Source organism: Megalopta genalis, unplaced genomic scaffold (genome assembly GCF_051020955.1).
Source record: "Megalopta genalis isolate 19385.01 unplaced genomic scaffold, iyMegGena1_principal scaffold0023, whole genome shotgun sequence".
Taxonomy (NCBI): Eukaryota; Metazoa; Arthropoda; class Insecta; order Hymenoptera; family Halictidae; genus Megalopta; species Megalopta genalis.
In genome coordinates, this window is record NW_027476093.1 from 155,556 (window position 1) to 174,191 (window position 18,636).

The 18,636-nt window shown below is 36.4% G+C and overlaps 2 protein-coding genes, 1 long non-coding RNA gene and 1 pseudogene across 4 annotated transcripts; 2 read left to right on the forward strand and 2 right to left on the reverse strand.

Annotated features, from left to right (window-relative positions):
* The first annotated feature begins 4,045 nt into the window (after positions 1-4,045).
* On the forward strand, positions 4,046-8,534 carry LOC117217763 (DNA-dependent protein kinase catalytic subunit-like). Its single transcript, XM_033465589.2, has 2 exons — positions 4,046-8,233; positions 8,306-8,534. The coding sequence occupies exons 1-2, from the start codon at positions 8,005-8,007 to the stop codon at positions 8,434-8,436; spliced, it is 360 nt and encodes a 119-aa protein (XP_033321480.2). The 5' UTR covers positions 4,046-8,004; the 3' UTR covers positions 8,437-8,534.
* On the reverse strand, positions 6,146-7,441 carry LOC143260905 (KRAB-A domain-containing protein 2 pseudogene; annotated as a pseudogene).
* On the reverse strand, positions 8,355-14,297 carry LOC117217761 (cell division cycle 5-like protein). 2 transcript variants are annotated; one of them, XR_013035178.1, is made up of 12 exons: positions 13,863-14,182; positions 12,962-13,227; positions 12,754-12,884; positions 12,185-12,687; positions 11,935-12,109; positions 11,427-11,861; positions 11,227-11,345; positions 10,992-11,150; positions 10,637-10,918; positions 10,330-10,557; positions 8,841-8,972; positions 8,355-8,746 (listed from the first exon to the last, which is right to left on the reverse strand). XR_013035178.1 is itself a non-coding variant. In XM_076527483.1 (11 exons), exons 2-11 carry the CDS (start codon positions 13,905-13,907, stop codon positions 10,342-10,344), a joined length of 2,331 nt encoding a protein of 776 aa, XP_076383598.1. In that variant the 5' UTR covers positions 13,908-14,024; positions 14,158-14,297; the 3' UTR covers positions 10,243-10,341. The 2 variants fall into 2 exon arrangements, 1 of the variants encoding a protein (XP_076383598.1); XM_076527483.1 differs by lacking the exons at positions 8,355-8,746; positions 8,841-8,972 and having other exon boundaries at positions 10,243-10,557; positions 13,863-14,024; positions 14,158-14,297.
* An 809-nt stretch (positions 14,298-15,106) lies between these two features.
* Positions 15,107-15,838, forward strand: LOC143260903 (uncharacterized). The gene is made up of 2 exons (XR_013035179.1): positions 15,107-15,202; positions 15,589-15,838. It is a non-coding gene; the product is annotated as an uncharacterized LOC143260903 (long non-coding RNA).
* The last annotated feature ends 2,798 nt before the right edge of the window (positions 15,839-18,636 follow it).

Consider the following 18,636-nt stretch of genomic DNA (forward strand, 5'->3'; position numbering starts at 1 on the left):
CGAAGATTTCTCTTGGTGTGAAGAGCTTTATGAGTTCCATAGCCGCCATGACGTCAGTTTTGTGTTCAGACATTTCTTGAATTAATGTGTCATCATTAGAAGTAAAAACTTCAGCTAGGTGTTCCATGTGAATAGAACTGCTTTCACTTTGCTGCTTTGTGCCCATGGTCCTGGAGGAAATTATCTCCGTATAGAGAGGGGGGGGGGGGGGGTGAATACATTTCAGTACTGATTAGACAGGTCGCCATATTGAATTGTCATAGCGGTTTAATTTAGTTATATAGTCATGAAATGAGGCATCACGCAATTTCATTAATCTATGTTTTAGTTTGTTAGTTAGTTGATTGAGTTTAATTTTGTCAGCTGGAACATGGCTCCTGTGCCATCTTGCTCTTGCCTTTCTCTTTTCAGCAATCAGCCTTTTGATTTCAAATGGAACATTTGCTACAGGATCATTAGTGATTATACGCGGTATGGCGTGTTTAGCTGTCTATTGAAGAGTGCAAGTAAATTTATTAGTGGATTCCTCTAGCTGAGCATGGGTTTTTAAACTTATTTTTAAGTTTATATTTTCATTTAGGTAGTTCCGGTAATAATCCCAATCAGTTTTAGTATTATGTAACCTGAGAACTTTTTTGTGCTTTATTACAAACGAACTAATGTAAAAGTCTTGATTAGATTCTATATGCAAGTATGAGTTGCAGATTTCCATGGTAAGAAAAAATCCAAAAGATCTGGAACTTTTTGTTGATCTGAAAGCCAATAAGTAGGGCTACCTGTTGATAAGAATGATTATCTTTTATCCTGCAGTACTTTCGCCAGATCATTGCCTTTAGTTGTGGTGAAAATTTATTACCCATGGTAGAGAAAAGGTTTTCAAAATGATTTTTCTTCAAGTTGTGTCGGAGAGGACAATAAATTGCTGAAACAGTTATGTCATAAAGTAGGGATTTTACCTTGATTGACGTAGCTTGAATGCGGTCCTTAGTATAATCCGGTACTTGATGGTGCTTGATGGAGTTTTTTCATTAATATTGCTGATCCTGCGTGGGCATTTTTTTCTGGGTGGTTAATGAAGTAAAGGTTGTAATGTGAAATTTTGAAATATGATGAAATATGATAAGGAGAATATTAATTAGTTGATGGTTTAGGAAAACTTTTATTTCCTCTTTATGTTGAGACATGCCATTGGCATTCCATAGGAATTCCATTCTTACGAATTTAGCTATTGTTTTTACTCATAAACATTGTTAGCATGATCAAAATCATGCTATTTTGATGTATTAATTGATCAAACATATTTTTGAATTCTGTAAAAAATTTATTTATGATTTCACTGATATTTTTATTTTCGTTGTTGTGTTCTTTTCGCTGTATATAATCCTTTTTTGCTTTTTAGTAGCCTCCGCATAACTAATACTTGGCACAGCAGTAAATGGGGCAGGCGTGGATTTTATAGTTGAGAGATATGATGTAGGAGTGATTTGGCACTTTTTTGTGTTATTATTGTTGTCAGCAGATTTGTATATTTGGCGGTAGCAATCACAGCCTTTGTAATTTGCAGGGTGGAGTCCCCCGCATAGTGCACATATAGCAGGGGTGTTCCACATTTGACACATACAAAAGTTCTATTGCAATATATTTTCATGTGGCCATTGTGTTACTCCTCTTCATTTCCTAGAAATTTCAATTTGGATTATACAGTTTAGTAATTTTTGAACTTTAAATATTGCCTTGTTATATTCTGCTGGTTCCAGATCCACAAAAAACAGATTGAGCGGCTCTTTAGTTACTCTTTGTTTAGCATTGATGATGTTTCTTACATTATGTCTATGAGTTGATAGTTAATTCTTAATAAATTCAGTATCCATTGAGTGATGTAAATGTTTTATTACAATACTATGACGAATAATACTATTGTCCTTCATGAATCTAACAAGATATCTGTAGATTTTGGGATTAACACAGTTGATTTTTATCGTGTGATGCGCCATACTTTTGAAGCTGAATTGGTCTTCTTATACCACATTATATAGATTCTTAGACATTTCTGGAAGATTAATGGTGGTTTTAGGGAGAGTTTTGCAGTATTGTTTCAATTTCCAGTTATGCTACTTATAGGTGCCAGTATATCAAATCAATTTTATGTGCTGACAGGTTTTTGATCTGTGTTGTTATTGAAGGTTGTTCTCCTTTTCTTTGGTCTATTGGTTACCTGCCATGCATCGATGTTGATCGTGACCGTTGCTGGCTAAGTTTGGAGAATGTGTGGAATTTGTAAGTTTAAAGATTCATGAGATCCAGTATGTTTTGATGTCTGAATTGATGACTAAAAAACGTTAGATCCTTGCACTTGTTCCATAGGGAACATTTTTATGACTGGTTTGCTTAACACGTTGACTGCCACGCGTGTTTACAACAAAATCTCCTACAGGCCACCGGTGCCGCTATATGAAGCGTACGCTGCTGATTCATGAATTGATTCCTGCATGAACAGTTGGAATCTTTGCCGAGTACCGAGTGGTATAAAATTAAAATCAGCGATAGCGAAAAAGATAGCAGCGATGGAGAAGAGATCGGATTGCCTAGAAGGAGAAGCATAAATAGAATTATATCGTCAGATTTTGATTCTGATTTTGAAGTATACACGGTGTTCCACAATTATTTTAACAGCCGAAAATGAGGGGTAGCTAAAGTCATTTGAAGTAACTTTTTCCTTTGCGAAAATGCAATCTGCAGCTTTGTTTACGAGTTATTAACGAAAAACACTGGCCAATGAGAGGTGACGGTGCGAGGGAGAGGGTCCGCGAGAGAGTCCGCAGCACGAGGCTTTAACAGAAGGTCGGGACGGACTCGAGCCGCGTTCGAAGTATTGAACAAGTCACAAGGCGAGAACTCTCCGGATTATTTTTACTACATAACAGTGATATTTTTAAGAAAAACGCTGTTCACCTGTACTTTAGAACGTCTGAAGAATATTTACTAATTTTTCGGACTCGAAATAATATGTAGTTTAACCGTGACAGCCGTTTTAATTTTCTGATGTGCATGACACCTCGTGTGTACCATATGAAATTTTTATGCAAGGTGTACAGTGAAGATTAACGAATGATTTGCAAAACTGATTTAATAATAAATAATCGCGTTAAGGGACGTAAAGGATTTGTTTATTAGAGAAATATGACTCGTACGTACTGACCTCGTACAACGAACAGCTGATCCCAGGTCGATGACCGCAACATTCGAGGGATACTGTCGGAGGAACCTGTGGTATGTTTATTTGCGAAGTTCACTTACATTGCACTGTCACCGAGCACTGATCAGTTAATTAATCACTGATAATCCGAATCACTCGTGGATATTAAGAAAGATCACTGAGACTCCTTCGCGAATAATCGTTTATTCGACGCGTTCGTTCCGAAGTCGACGTTTCACTGCCGAAAAATTCAGGCCTTGACTGTGGGCCCTTGTTGTTTGTCGTTCGGCCGTCCGAGGAAACAACACTAAACTACATATTATTTCGAGTCCGAAAAATTAGTAAATATTCTTCAGACGTTCTAAAGTACAGGTGAACAGAATTTTTCTTAAAAATATCACTTTTACGTAATAAAAAAAATCCGGTAAGTTCATGCTTCGTGACTTGTTCAATACTTCGAACGCGGCTCGAGTCCGTCCCGACCTACTGTGCTGCGGACTCTCTCGCGGTCTCTCTCTCTCTCTCTCTCTCTCTCTCTCTCTCTCTCTCCCTCTCCCTCTCTCTCTCTCTCTCTCTCTCTCTCTCTCTCTCTCTCTCTCTCTCTCTCTCTCTCGCACCGTCACCTCTCATTGGCCAGTGTTTTTCGTTAATAACTCGAAAACAAAGCTGCAGATTGCATTTTCGCAAAGGAAAAAGTTTCTTCAAATGACTTTAGCTACCCCTCATTTTCGGCTGTTAAAATAATTGTGGAACACCCTGTATACTTCAAAATCAGAATCAAAATGCTGAAACGATAAAAGAAGATGCTGTTCGTCAGAAAAGCAGAACATCTAACAATTAAAAGAAAGCGAAAGCAGCTTATGAAAAAGCTTACGAAACAGATTCTGTATTGGTCAAAGAACATTGTCTTCAAGGCTTATTTGAATGTTTGAGCAACATGTGTCACTGGAATGGAGTTCACACACGTATACACAATAAATTAAATGGAAACATAGAGAATATTTGGAACGACCTATGGAAAAATTGGATGTTCTCATGATTATTCAAGATGAGAGAGAATCCAGAAAATTATCAAAGACTGTATAAAAGATGATGAGAAAGTGAAATATCTGAAACGATACTTTGGCGGTGAATTGACAATGTTCTGGTTGTACGATCAAGTAGAAGTAGTACAGTGAACGAGATGAGAGAACAGTGGATGAAACTTCATCCACTCTCTACACAGCTGAGGATACATATGCTACAAAAATTGCGAATAATCAATGATATGAACTGGTTCATAAAAATTCTAAAAACTGCAAAGGATCCAAATGACTTGCAAAACATCCTGAAGTTTTGGAATAGTAGTCTATCGTCCGTACAAGACGCCATCATCCCACTGAATTCATTAATAGACCATTATAAAAGACATTAACAAATTGGAATGTGAATGAAACTCGACAAGATTCAGAAACTATACCAAACGAAGAGGAAAGAGGAATTACTTACCAACTGTGTACAGTAACTTTCAACATGCAATTGAAAATGATTGAAACAGAGTATTAAGTCAGAAGAATAATAGCAAAATAAAATACATAGCAAAAAGATACTTGATAGAAGAAAATTCTTCAGAAAAGTGTCCTTAATCTCATGATAAATGTACATGTTTGACAACAAGTTAGTAAAGTAGCTTCAAAGATGGCAAGGTTGTGTCAGAACGACACAACACTTTTTGTTTTGTTAACAAAGAACACTGCAATCTTGAAAATAATTAATGTTGGAAATAATGATGTATCTGTCATCAGAGAATCATTGAAAGCTTATAATTTGGAATAACTAAGAGAGTGTTGTACAGTGCCATTTTCGAGAAGTCAGGAGTGCTATTTCACTCTTTCAAAGTATTGTTGTGCTACATTACCATGTGATAACAGTAATGTTAAAGTAAAGAATTCGTGCATTCCACATTAAAAGCAACGAGCTATGAATTTTTTGAGGTAGCTCATTACTTTCCTTGCTTATTAAAATCTGAATATTTTGAGGACGAAGAGACGAAGGAAACGAAGTGAAACGAAAATAGAACCTATGAAATTCGAAAAATGCTCTACAAGAAGTCTGAAATCGATCAGTTTCTAGAGGCAATGTAGTGACAGTGGCAGTGTAGTACTGGCAGAACCTCGTCCAGCCAGAATTATATTTGCAGTATTATCTACTTCAATTTTTGAAGGACTTATCGCAAGGGCCTGCTACAGCCATGAGCATGCTACTAAAGAGAGTATATCTGTTACAGTAAAACACCGAAATCTGGAGAATGTCGACTTTCACCGGTGAATGTCGCTTGGTGTATGACCCGAAATATTTGCTAAATACCCTTATTTCTGACTTACACCGATAAATGTTGACATTCACTATGCACTAATGGTGAATGTTGAACATGTTGGAGATTTATATTTTCTTCTCCGTAATTCAGTCGCTATAAAACGCCACAAGGGTGACGTAACTTTTTCGCCTCTCTTTCTGAAAGGAATGACCAAGAATTTAAAATACACGGTACATTCTACATGAGAAAAGAAAATAATAGTAATAAAAAAATTACTTACTTATGTGATTCAAATCTTATTCATTGCAACAACTTAAACTATTATGACACTTTGAATTGCACAAGAGTCCCTTGCTTTTACAACTGCATTTATTTGTGGAACACTTCCTTTTGCAATGACAGCGTCTATAGTCTTGTCCCCTGCTTCTCGAATTAGCTGCAGCTGCTTCTCTCAGCGACATTTCTTGAAAAGAAATCTCATCTATGGAAAGTAACTTTTCTTTACAAATTACGAACTGATTACGTGTGTAAAACTGCTTGAGAGTGCCATTTTTATTTGCCAGTTTATAGAAGTTGGAGTCTTCTATTCCAACAACAACCGCTAACACATTTCGGTTATCTGTACAACCACGGTCGACATCAGGGACTTGTATTCATACATTATCACCAATTTGAGCAGTAGGAAATTGTTTTTGTAAGGCTCGTAACATTTTTGTTGCTTGCAGTAGAAGATTTTCTTTCGCGGCCGCTCTTTTTGTAGAAATCAACTCGTGTTTTTCAGTCAGAATTTGATGTGAAGACGTTGTAGGTTGTAGGTCCTCTTCAATATTTTTCTTTGAAATATGGTTTTCGGTATGACCACCGCTCAAATTTTTTTTATAAGCATTAACAGTTTCTTCAAGCTGTTCTTCGGTTTCAGAAGTATTGGCAGTTTCTTCGAGTTGTTCTTCAGTTTCAATATTTGCGATTTGTTCGCCAGGCAAAAAAGACGATGCTATGCCTCTTTTTGCTTTAACGGCAAACATGGCTTCATAAGGACTTTGGCGTATTCCTTCGTGGTATGTAGTGTTCTTAACAAATTGAACAAAGGATAAACCATCTGACCATTTATTTGTATTGTTATCGTTCATCCATGCAGTTAGCATATTCTGTATATCCTGATTGGCCCTTTCAACTGAGCCTTGTGTTTGACTGTGACAAGGCTTTCCATGAACTATTTTAACATCTTTCCACATAGCGCATATTTCGGATATGACTTGATTACTAAATTCTCTGCCATTATCTGATTGCAATATTGCTGGTGCACCAAATGTTAAAAATATTGAAAGAATGTAATGCGCTACTTCTTCAGCTCTTTTAGTTTTCAAAGGTCGTAGCTGGACAAACTTAGTTAAATGATCTTGATACACCATTATGAACTTATATTCGCCATTTCTGTTTGACTGCAGGTCTATCAGATCAACTTGACATCTTGAGTTTAATTCAGAACTAACCATTGGCTTCACAACAATACCTTTCTTAGGTGCACTGTGTTTCACTTGACACTGTTTGCATAAATTTAAATATAACATTACAACTTCATATGTAATATTTTTGTATTTAACTTGCAACTCTTTAAGCATACGTGTTCTTCCTCCGTGGCCTATTCTGGTGTGAGTTTCATATAGTATACTGTACAATTCTTCATTGGTAACATAATACTGTATGTTCGTTTCCCCTGGTTTTAATGGTACAATTAACTTCTCTTTATCATTAATTTTTAAAACATCAAAACGTTTTAATCGTCTGTAATCCAAAGGTGTGTTGCATTTAATTTTAGCAGAAACCACTTCAGAAAGTATTTTAGAATACTTTTCTTGAGAAAAATAAAAACAATTGTCTTCTCGTTTACCTGCAATTAATGCATTTAACTTTTCAAGAAAAAGATCACGATTTACTGCAGTATCCATTTAGTATAAATTAGGGTATCGGAAAAAAAATTAAGAAAACGTTGCTCGCGTTATCAAAGCTTGCATAAGACTGACAAAGCTGATTGACACCGAGCAGAACAAAGGATTTGGCGGGAGAGAGCCAGTCATTTGTTTTTTGACTCTTCTGTTTTGGACCTCCACCAGAGCATATCTGTGATTGTCGACACACACCGGAGAGGGTCCGAATGTACAACAATGTAATGAAATATTCAATCTTTCACCGACGTATTTGGTATCTGTTGATATTCACCGGTGAAAGTCGACATTCTCCAATTTCGGTCATTCACGGTAACATATCCAAATAAACAGGTGACTGAACACAATTTAAGACCAGGAACAATATCCAATGAGATCAAAACCTATGAAGCTCAAATAAAAAATTTAACCTGAGCAAATTAAGCAAATTGTATACCAGATGACTGAAAACATCAAGAAGTCATTTGCTAAACGTAAAGATAAAACGCATTTGCAAAACTATAGTCCACGGTTGCATAGATTTTCTGGGAAAGACATCGAAATACCTGGACAGTACACTGAGGCTTATGCCACAGTATCATGCCAAAATCATGAAGCTAGAATCTTCAGAGAAGGTGCTCAAATCTCTCCGGAAGCCTACACAAATCGTTATGATTAGTAACGATGCAAAAGAGTGTTCCTTCCTGGTGAAGTTCGGTGAAGATTTGAGACAAGAACAAAGGTTACAACAGTTGTTCACTGTTATGAATAAAACGTTGCGGATTCATGCTATTTGCAATCAGAGACACGTATCAGGTGAGTTTGCAAATGCAGAAAACTTCCTGTTTTTTTATGAGAACAAATAATAAATATATTTATTCTATACAGGTGATTTTTTTGTTCAAGGCAGTGGGGCTAATACAATGGATAGGCAATATAAGATCTCTGCAAGAGTTTATATACATTACATTATCCGCGGAAGAAGAAAAACAGTACAAGGCGATAGATGTACACTATGAAGAGTGGATTCAAAGCGCCACACCCTCTAAAGCAAGTTGAGAGATATAAAGAGGCAATGGTGAAATACAGCGCAGCAAAAGTGATCGCTAAAATGAACGAGTTTATAAGTAAAATCATGTCCATCTGTAGAAAGCGTCGTTGTGATGTGTCGAAATTTTGTCACCACTTTTGCCACCATGTGCATTGCTCATTGGAGTTTGGGTACCGGTGATCGACATCTTGGAAATCTTCTGATCGCAGTTCAATCTGGTCGTTGTTTGGGAATCGATTTTGGATTAGCATTCGACGTCGGTGTTGATCTGAGGATTCCTGAATGAATGCCGTTTCGTTTAACAGATCAAATTCTTGGTTTGCTCAGATCTTTCACTGAAAAATATCTTCTACGATCTATAATGGTACATACGTTAAAAGCGCTCAGGAACTAGGCAGGTCCTATCCTATCTTTTTTTTGTTCACAAGCCCTTAAATTTGACTGAACATGTGAACAAAAAACAGCGAGAAGATGGAGATGATATCGCGGACATTAGATGGATGCCTATAAAAAAGATCAAAGCTATTACCAAAAAATTAAACGGAATCAAACCGACTTTGATTATTCTAGAGCAATTGAAGGTTCAACACGAGAACAAATATTTTGGTAGATATTATGTTATACTAAATGGAGAAGATGACAATAAACTCCTCGAGCAGCCATGAATAATGATCATCTAACTCCTGAGGAACAGATAATATTTTATACAGTGTCCCAGATCACCTATCTACTATTCTTCTTCATTTTAATAACAAGCGTAGTCTCTGATACAAATTATTTCTTGATGTTGAGTTACAAATTTAATTAAATTTTTAGATTCAATGCTTCCTGGATCAAGCAACCGACTTAAATATTCTAGACCGTACATATGTTGGCTACTGGCCATAGCTTCAAATCATTCAAACTTAGGTATAGTTATGCTTGATCATGACATTACTTGCAATTATAGGCATATAATATATTTTGTATACGAATGTATTTTTACCAATTTAATTAAATCAAACAATTTAATAGATTACTTGAACTTTTAAACTATTTACATGTCTGCTTTAAAAACGGGTCAGTTGAAATATGCAAAGCTAATATTTATAATTCATCCATTAAATAATTTCGTAATTAATTATTTATATTTAAAATTCAAATCAGGATTAAAGAATTAATAGACTAAGTTTTAATGAAATGTCTTCGAAATTATAATTACATTTTATAACTACACAGTATTTTAAAATATACAAACTATCACTATTTACACATTTTTTGAATGTTGACGTTTAGAGGCAAAATTTGTCCTACACTACTAGTATTTTAATTAATAATTTACATGTTTAATTCTTTCCCTTAAAAACCAAACAAAATGAATAGTACACTTATGGTAATAATAAATTTTATCAAATGAGTTTTGATCAAATAAATAACAATGCTAAAGTAAGAATTGATTTCAAGACTTATTTTTTATACTTTTCCATTTAACAACTATGAATGTTTCTAACTTTTTACATACAATAAATTATATTCACATTAAATTTATTAAGTCTTGAAATGTGAAAGGAATTGTTTATCATAAAATTACTACCCAAGAGAATGCTTACTGAGACTTTCTTGTAAATGGAGCCATTTTGCGCCAAATTAATCACTTTCTGCCATCGATGTCAGAAATTTTGTTCAAGTGGAATAGAGTGCAGAACACGCGGAACTAAAAGGAGTGTGAATATGAGAGTTCATTCATTTCGTCGCAAAACATAAACAATTTGGCGTGAAATTACCCTAAACATCATTTCTTTAAATATGCAAAGTAAGTTCTTATATTTCATAAAACGTCTACAGTATTCGAAATGTATGGTACAATGAATCATGATTTTACCGATATTCAATATTATTGCAACTGATCTTGTAATTGCGCGTATCGTGCTTGCAAAACGCGTTCTCGCTCTGTTTGTCTATTAACATCTTCCATAAGTGCATTTACTCGTCTTGGTACCGCTGCCTCTTCTTGGGTTTGTAAAAATTTGAACGTCGAAAGTTCTAAATGTGCCTGCTCTATTTGCTCCCATAAATCATGTAACTGTTTCGTTAATACTTGTGCTCTAGTCTGTAATTGCAATAATTGTATGAATGAGCAGCTAATATTAAATTTCATGAATTTTTTAGAGTTACATAAATCTAAATACCTGGTATCCTCCAGTGAGAACTTTTAGTTTTTTTTCCATTCTAGCAGCTCGTTTAGCTTCTCCAGTCATGTGCATTCGATTTTCTTCCAATTTTCTTTCACACGCTTCCACTCTATCCTTTTTCGAAGCTAGAGTCGCTCGTGTGTAACGTTTCTGGGTTTCCAAATACAAAATCTGGGACAAGCACTCCTCCCACACTGTTGTGTAAGAATCTAAACTGAGCTCTCCATGTGCCATACCATCCTTTACAACTGACATCTCTTCGATTAAGAGTTTTTTAGCCTAAATCATAAAAATATAGTGAAATAACTGAGTATAAAAATTCAAATAGGGTACATTGCATATCAAAACTTACCGCAGTAAGGTCGTCTTCATCAAAGTTAATGTAGGGATGCTGTTCTAAATAAGCTTGAGCTACAGAACTCGAGCCACCCTTACGATTTTGTTGCAATGGATTTTGCAGTGAGTCATATTGCATCATTGTGATCATTTCTCTTTTAATTAATTCCTCAGCCTAAAATGAAATACCTATTAACAATAATTATATAAAACGACTGTCTTAAACAGTAATGAACTCTACGTGTTCGCACCCTTTGCAAGTCTGTTAACGAAGTATCCATAAACGGCCTCAAAATATTCATGTTCACATCAATAGGCCGTGGTAAATCTCGTTGTATAACTTGTGATCTACGCGATAATTCCCTCTTTCCTACAAAGTACAATTATAACTGTATTGAAGAAAGTATTTCATATGAGATAGGAACGTTTTTGCAGTCATATCATTACGCACTCTGCTCCATTAATTCTTGCTGTCGTCTGGCGTCTATATCAGCTTGATCTTCGACGATTTCAGTCGCAGGTGTGGATGCATTTTCATCTTTATTTTCCCCTTCAGGGACTACTATTTCATAATCATTCCGTGGGGCTGGAAGAGTGCTGAGACCAGCACGTAATTGTTCTTTAACTTGCTTCTGAACCAGAGGAGTCTCTGAACCATCAATATTCTCATCTGGATTAATGCTGAGCTTGTCACGAACAGGTGTAGTTGCCAGAACTCCGTTTTGTGTTCGTACAGAAGTCGGCGTATTGAAAGAATTTGCTGGAGTTCCGTCGCTACGTTGCGAACGAAAAGGTGTAGCCAAAATTGTATTTGGTGTAGCTATGGCGTTTGCAGTAGGAACAACACCGGTAAAGTCTGAATTGTTTAATGGTGTATTTAAACCACCTGTAAATTAAAAAGTCAAAGCGTTGCATCTCCAACATGTCTCATCTCCAATTATGTAAAGTATATTACCTACCCTTTAATGGAGTATCTACGTGAGTAAGGGCCATAACGTTCTGGGCTTCTTGCAGAATTCTATCAGTAGCAGCTGGGGTGCGAGGTGTTATAGCTGTATTTGTTGGTAGAGAATAATCGGCAAGCAAACTATCTGATAATGTGATTCCACTTTCAGTTGCAACCTCACGAGCAACCTATTATAAAATGTAAAAATTAGAAATATCCATATATTTTATAAACTAGGGTGTATGTATGATATAACACTGTACCTCGGATGCTCTCCCAAGTTTAACAACTTGTTGTAATTCTTGGTCAGATATCTGTGGCTCTGGTAAAACTAATTTACTCCTTTTCTTTATTGGCTCTTCATTATTGAGCATTCCCATTGGAATATCATTCTCCTTGCGTTGTTTTAGCTTCTGCTTGTCTTTCCTTCGTTCCATTTCTTCCTTCTCTTGCCTCAATTCACCATCTAAATGTTGCTGTCTCATCCTAGAAAAGTCGACAGCGAGTGGATCTACATGCTCATTCGACGTATCATAAAATCCTGTTGCAGGCCGTTTCTCGAATGGAATTTCAGAGTTGTAATTAACCCCACGTTTCCGTTTATTTTTTTGCGAGACAGTAATACCAGCAGCTCTCAATTCTCTACGTTTTTGTAGAGCAGCCAGTCTGCGGGCTTCTTCCAATTGCTTCTCCCTAGCTTTACGTTTTGCTTTCTTGCCCTGAGTATTTGCAAGCCTGGCACGTGCCTCAGACAACATCTCCAGTTCTAAAAATTACTACTATTATACTCCTTAGATGGAAAAAGAAGTAATTGCTTATAAAATAGATTTACCATCTTCATCCATATCTTTTGGATCAGGTCTAGCTGGTTTTGTTTCCGGATTTGGATCAATTTCTCCTGGTTTGAGTTTGCGAGGATCATCTGCTGCATCATCTCCTTCTTCTTTCTTCTGAGCTTGATCACTAAATAAGGAAAAGACATGAATTATGTACAAATCTAAATTACACAAATATTTTCTATGATAATCAAGATAACTCACAGTAAGTATTCATAACGTTCTAAACATTGAGCTGCAGTACGTCCAATAATTGGAGCAATGGTTCTCCATTGTGTAGGCATCAATTTGGCAAGATGCAACAATTTCTCGTCTTCCTCTCTGCTCCATTCGGTTTTCTTGATGCTTGGATCCAACCATTCGAACCATCGTGCTTTACATTGTTTGGCAGATTTTCTATGTAAGAGGGATGCTATTCGACTCCATTGATTTTTCCCATATTTCATCACAGCGGCTTTCAGGATTTCATCCTGTAATAAATTACATCAGTTAACACTTTGACTGCTACGTTGGTCATATATACCCGGCCATGGGTTCTCCTGTTATGCCACAGTGGTCATTCGTAACCTGCACGATTGAAGTACTTACAATTGTAAAAGTTGAATGAAAATTTACATTTAGTGAATTTTAAACACTACCGCTAATTAGAAGATACTTTGAAATAAAAAGTGCCCCATTGAACAAAGTGAGCTAGAATACGCGTTTGAATCGCTGTAACAAGTATATTGAAACTAGAGGAGAATATTCTGAATAAAAAAATCGAAAAATATTCATATATCTTATTTCAATGATGTTTTCCTCGGCCAGTCTCGAAACTTATTTGGAACACTGTGTATATTCTACACGTTTCAGCAAAATATTCTGCACGTTTTATGACGAAATAACGAATGCGAATTTTTTAATGTTGTCTTATATCAACAATTTATTATCATTTTGCCATTATATGCTTTGAATAATAAAAATTCTACCGTGACATCCTAAGCGAAGCATGTGATTACGGCTTGGAGTTTTAAAAAGGCGAAGTGTTAAAACGAACATGAATTTTATAAAGAATTTATAATTTTATAATGAAAATGTAAGTTCCAGGTTAGATGTTGAATCTTACCTCAGTGTTCCGCCAAACACCACCTTTTATCATAATGCGGGGCATTTTTTATATGTTCTTTACTGTCAAACAACGGAAAACAAGGCGAACAATTGTATAAACTATGCCTGATTGCTTTCACAATACTGCCTCGGAATACTGAGCAGAACTGAACAATGGAATCTAAGGCAAAACATCCAGAAATATTAAGGTACAGTAGGTACGGACACTACTTTTCTCTTATTGGTTGACGCTTCACAGGTAAATATATAGTGCTGCCCCCACAGTTTTAAACCCCAAGCGAAACAATTCTCACCGACAACCAATGTAACTTGTCACTTTATCATGCTTGCAATCTCACTCTATTCGCGCAACCGTTTGCTTGACGCTCCATCAGAAACACGTGGCGCAATATTCGACCTGTACTTTTCACCCCGTAGGAATCTCGACCGCTCGGTCCAGCCTCTAGAAACGGCAACCATTACTATACTTATTAAAAAGTTTTAATCTACAAAATTTTATTAATTTAGTCATCCTAGTACTTGTCAACTGTGACGGCCAGCAATCAATATCCTACGGTACAAGAAGGATTCTCGAAGAAATTTTACTTTTGAAAATTTGGAAAACAAAGCTGAAACATGCATTCATATTCTCTTAAAGAATTAGAGTTAAGAATTATTGAAGATTGAAACAATTTATCGGCAAAAAAGATTAAAAAACTATACGAAAAAATTCTAAAGCCTCTAGTAGAAATTTTAATCCGCAATCTACAGCGAAACTAAAAATATGAGGAAATTCCCGATGGCAACGTTTGTCCATAAACGAGATTCGTATGAGTCTGCATATGGCGAACTTTCACGGTCCAAATTGAGTACTTTATCGACTTAAAAAGTAGAAACTAAAGGACGTTCTTTCCGGTAGATACCTTTCTCTGACTGTCAATTGAACTATTATGTAAGAGGCAATGAGTGTATACGGCGCGGACATTTAAATGGTGGAAATAGTATTGATGTAACCTGTACTATAGAAATATGATATAAAGTGTAATTATTTTTATGGAAAGTTGAACAATTATTTCTACTAATTTTACAGGGTGTTCCCACCCTTAGCCAAATAGAACTGTTGAGCTCGAATCTCTAATTGCTAGACCATCTCGTGGAGGGTGAGACTCAGGTGAGACTGATGTGAGACAAGAGGGCGAGTCTCAGACCGCAACTGATTTCCTTCCCTGTCGCTCCTGGCAACAGAGGATCCCACAAAATACCCTCAGGCGGCCACCTTATCACCCTCGTCTGCTGAAACCCTTTTTCTGGCGGGGAGAGACGACGCAGGAACTCATGGGGAACGTCTGTTTCTTTTCGGTAATAGGATGTCCGTTGTTAATTGGGTTTCTTGAGTTCTGGCTGTCATCGGGATGTTTAGCCCGTATGGCGTGGTCATCTCTCGATAGACTCGTGCGCACGGAATTTGTTCTGGCCGTAAGTCTAGAGAGGTCCCACGTGAACAGCGCTGGGTACCTTCCAAAGAGTTGTGGTCCGTTTCTAAAACCTAGGCCGCGATCCGCACGTAATTTTACATTAATCGCGTATCGGATATTCCACAATTTTTCTGGATGAATTGTTCTCTATTATCGCATTTCTGCAGCGTCCCAAAGTATCTAGTGAATTTTCCAAAATTCTTTCAAGCCTCCATAATTTCTTTTTCATTTTCATGATTAGGATATTTTTTATAATGTTTTCTGTTACAGATTGACTGTTGATGTATTAAAAGAAACACCGTGCAACGTATCTGAGAAAAGAACTAGACTTAGGCTAAAGTATTTTCATAAATTGTCACTAGATTATATTTTAGATCATGACTAATGCAGTAATAATATTGATGAAACGACATTTTTCAGTACACTGCAATATTGAACATTCGGAGCAAGCAGCACAGTTACAAGAAATGTTCGTAAAACTACACTTACATCAGATATAGGTCAGAAAAATGTAGAACGATTACACTATTCGACACGATTTTTGAGTTCCTATAGCCACCATAAAATTCTTGTAGAGCTTCACTCCTTGAACAAGAATCCGAAAACCGAACTTCTCCATCACCCTCAGTTTTTTAAATAAACGAACTTTTGTAAAAACCCAAAATTTTCGACAAAAATGAGGTATTGCATGGAAAGTATAAACGTTAGAAAGTTCTAATTGCTGTTAAAAGATAGGGGAGAGTTTCCGAATATAGTAGCATGTAATTTATTAATTGTTTTTGGTCCTAAATAGCAATAAATTAATGTCAAAATTTAAAAAAGTGTCGACGTGAGCAGTTTCTGCGCAATATTTTTGTAGTTTTACGAAAGTGTTTTGTTCGGCACGAAAACTCTACTCAGGATTGGATTCTGTAGACATTTCTGAAGAAGAAACGGTCCGGTAAAAGTGTCAGAACGATATACATTTCGAGTAGGTCGAGAAAATGTTCGTCGGTAACATGTACACGATGTTTTGCCGCCATGTGCTTCGCTGCTCGCTTGTCTCTGTCCGACAGGGACGAAGCTACGCGTAATCAACACCGATTGAGGGATCCAATGGGGTACCCACTTTGCGGGTGGGGCGTGCCACTTTGAATTCTTTCCTTCGTTCCATTCCTTCCTCCTTTTGCCTCAATTCCCCATCTAAATGTTGCTGTCTCATCCTAGAAAAGGCGACGAGTGGATCTACATGCTCGTTCGACGTATCATAAAATCCAGTTGTTGCAATCCAGTTCGAATGGAATTTTAGAGTTGTAATTAACCCCACGTTTGCATTTATTCTTTTGCGAGACTGTAATACCAGCAGCTCTCAATTCTCCACGTTTTTGTAGAGCAGCCAGTCTGCAGGTTTCTTCCAATTGCTTCTCCCTAGCTTTACGTTTTGCTTTCTTGCCCTGCGTATTTGCAAGCACGTGCCTCAGACAACATCTTCAGTTCTGAAAATTACTACTATTGTACTCTTTAAATGGAAAAAGAGTATAATATATTGCTTATAAAATAGATTTACCATCTTCATCCATATCTTTTGGATCAGGTCTAGCAGCTTTTGTTTCCGGATTTGGATCAATTTCTCCTGGTTTGAGTTTGAGAGCATCACCTTCTTCTTTTTTTTAAGCTTGATGACTAAATAGGGAAAAAACATGAATTATGTACAAATCTAAATTATACAAATATTTTCTGTGATAATCAAGATAACTCACAGTAAGTATCCATAACGTTCTATACATTAAGCTGCAGTATGTCCAATAATTGGTGCAACGGTTCTCCATTGTGTAGGCATCAATTTGGCAAGATGCAACAATTTCTCGTCTTCTTCTCTGCTCCATTCGGTTTTCTTGATGCTTGGATCCAACCATTCGAACCATCGTGCTTTACATTGTTTGGCTGACTTTCTGTGTAAGGGGGATGCTATTCGACTCCATTGATTTTTTCCATATTTCATCACAGCGGCTTTCAGGATTTCATCCTGTAATAGATTACATCAGTTAAAATGAACATGTTTTATAACGGATATTGATATAGGTTCGTCATCGCCAAAGTTCGATTCAAATTCTGGATCTTGTGTGGCCTGTAGGTCAAACTCGGCATTTGTGTTCATATATGACGATGTATATTTAGATTCGAACAAATTTAATATTAAAGCCCTTATAGACATATGGAAAATAGAGCTGTGGGGTTGTGCCTCCAAGTCTAACCTAAAAATCATACAAAGAATCCAGTCAAAAATTTTTCGTGCCTTAACTTACGCTTCATGGTACGTCCCCAATGATATTCTTCATGAAGACTTGGGTATTCCTTACATAAATAAAGTAATACATGACAGAAGCGTCAACCGTCATGCTAGACTCGGCTCTTATAATATTAATAGGAGACTGAATGGTCATCGGACCTCAATGAGGCCTAGGAGGATTCTTCTGTGGAAGTCTCCTCATCATGATGTGGGCTCACTCGAGCATATTAGCTTATAGAATTCATACATTCTGAATCGATAAAAATATTCAGAATCGAACGAATTTGTAAAAGAAGCACTCATTTGGTTAAACGTTTGGTTCATTTTACCAGCAAGAGATGGAACAAACACAAGAGCTTTCGATCCAAGATTTCTTGTTCTCCATCAGGGTGTGATTTTATAATCATTGTAGCAGCAACCTTCAAACAAAGGTCCTTTAAATATCATCTGCATATAATTTTTTGATTTCTTAGTGAGATCCATATCATAAAAAGCACAAAATTCTTACCAGAACCAAATGTATACACATTCAAACATTTCAGTAATCTTTCTTCACAAGTGAGCTCTAGGTGTGCATCTTGAGTCCAAAAGTCTAAAATCTTCTCTTGTATTTGTTCAGTGGGATCTAATATGCCATTAAATAACATTTCTTTGCTACTGTACAACCATTTCCTTACATCATCCTCATCAGACGTATCTTCAACATACTTCTTATAAATATCTATAAATATGTCGTAGGCGCATTCTCTGTATTCAAAAGAATCATATTTGATATATGTAACACCAAAGCAGTTTGAGACAATAGATACGATGTAGAAACAATAGAAACCAAAGTATGAGTGACCTGCAATGCTATCTTCACATAAGGTAAAACTTTGTTTTTTAATAGATCACATGAAACTTCATGTATTCTAATTCTTTCAATACCCGTTCTACATTGAGCTTTGGTGTACACTGCAAAAATATTTCTAAGCAATCTGATTGTTCCATTTTATCCACCCAGAACATGTTCGCAGTAACGAAGTCGAAATAAATTATTTCAGCATCTG

What these genes read in the sequence shown, in the direction of transcription:
- LOC117217763 (XM_033465589.2), top strand. Translation starts at nt 8,005, where the DNA reads ATGCCACAGTATCATGCCAAAATCATGAAGCTAGAATCTTCAGAGAAG. An exon ending in CAATCAGAGACACGTATCAG is followed by an intron (nt 8,234 to 8,305) that starts GTGAGTTTGCAA and finishes TATTCTATACAG; the next exon opens with GTGATTTTTTTGTTCAAGGC.
- LOC117217761 (XM_076527483.1), bottom strand. Translation starts at nt 13,907, where the DNA reads ATGCCCCGCATTATGATAAAAGGTGGTGTTTGGCGGAACACTGAG. An exon ending in CGTAGATACTCCATTAAAGG is followed by an intron (nt 11,862 to 11,934) that starts GTAGGTAATATA and finishes TTTAATTTACAG; the next exon opens with GTGGTTTAAATACACCATTA. An exon ending in ATGAAGACGACCTTACTGCG is followed by an intron (nt 10,919 to 10,991) that starts GTAAGTTTTGAT and finishes TTTATGATTTAG; the next exon opens with GCTAAAAAACTCTTAATCGA.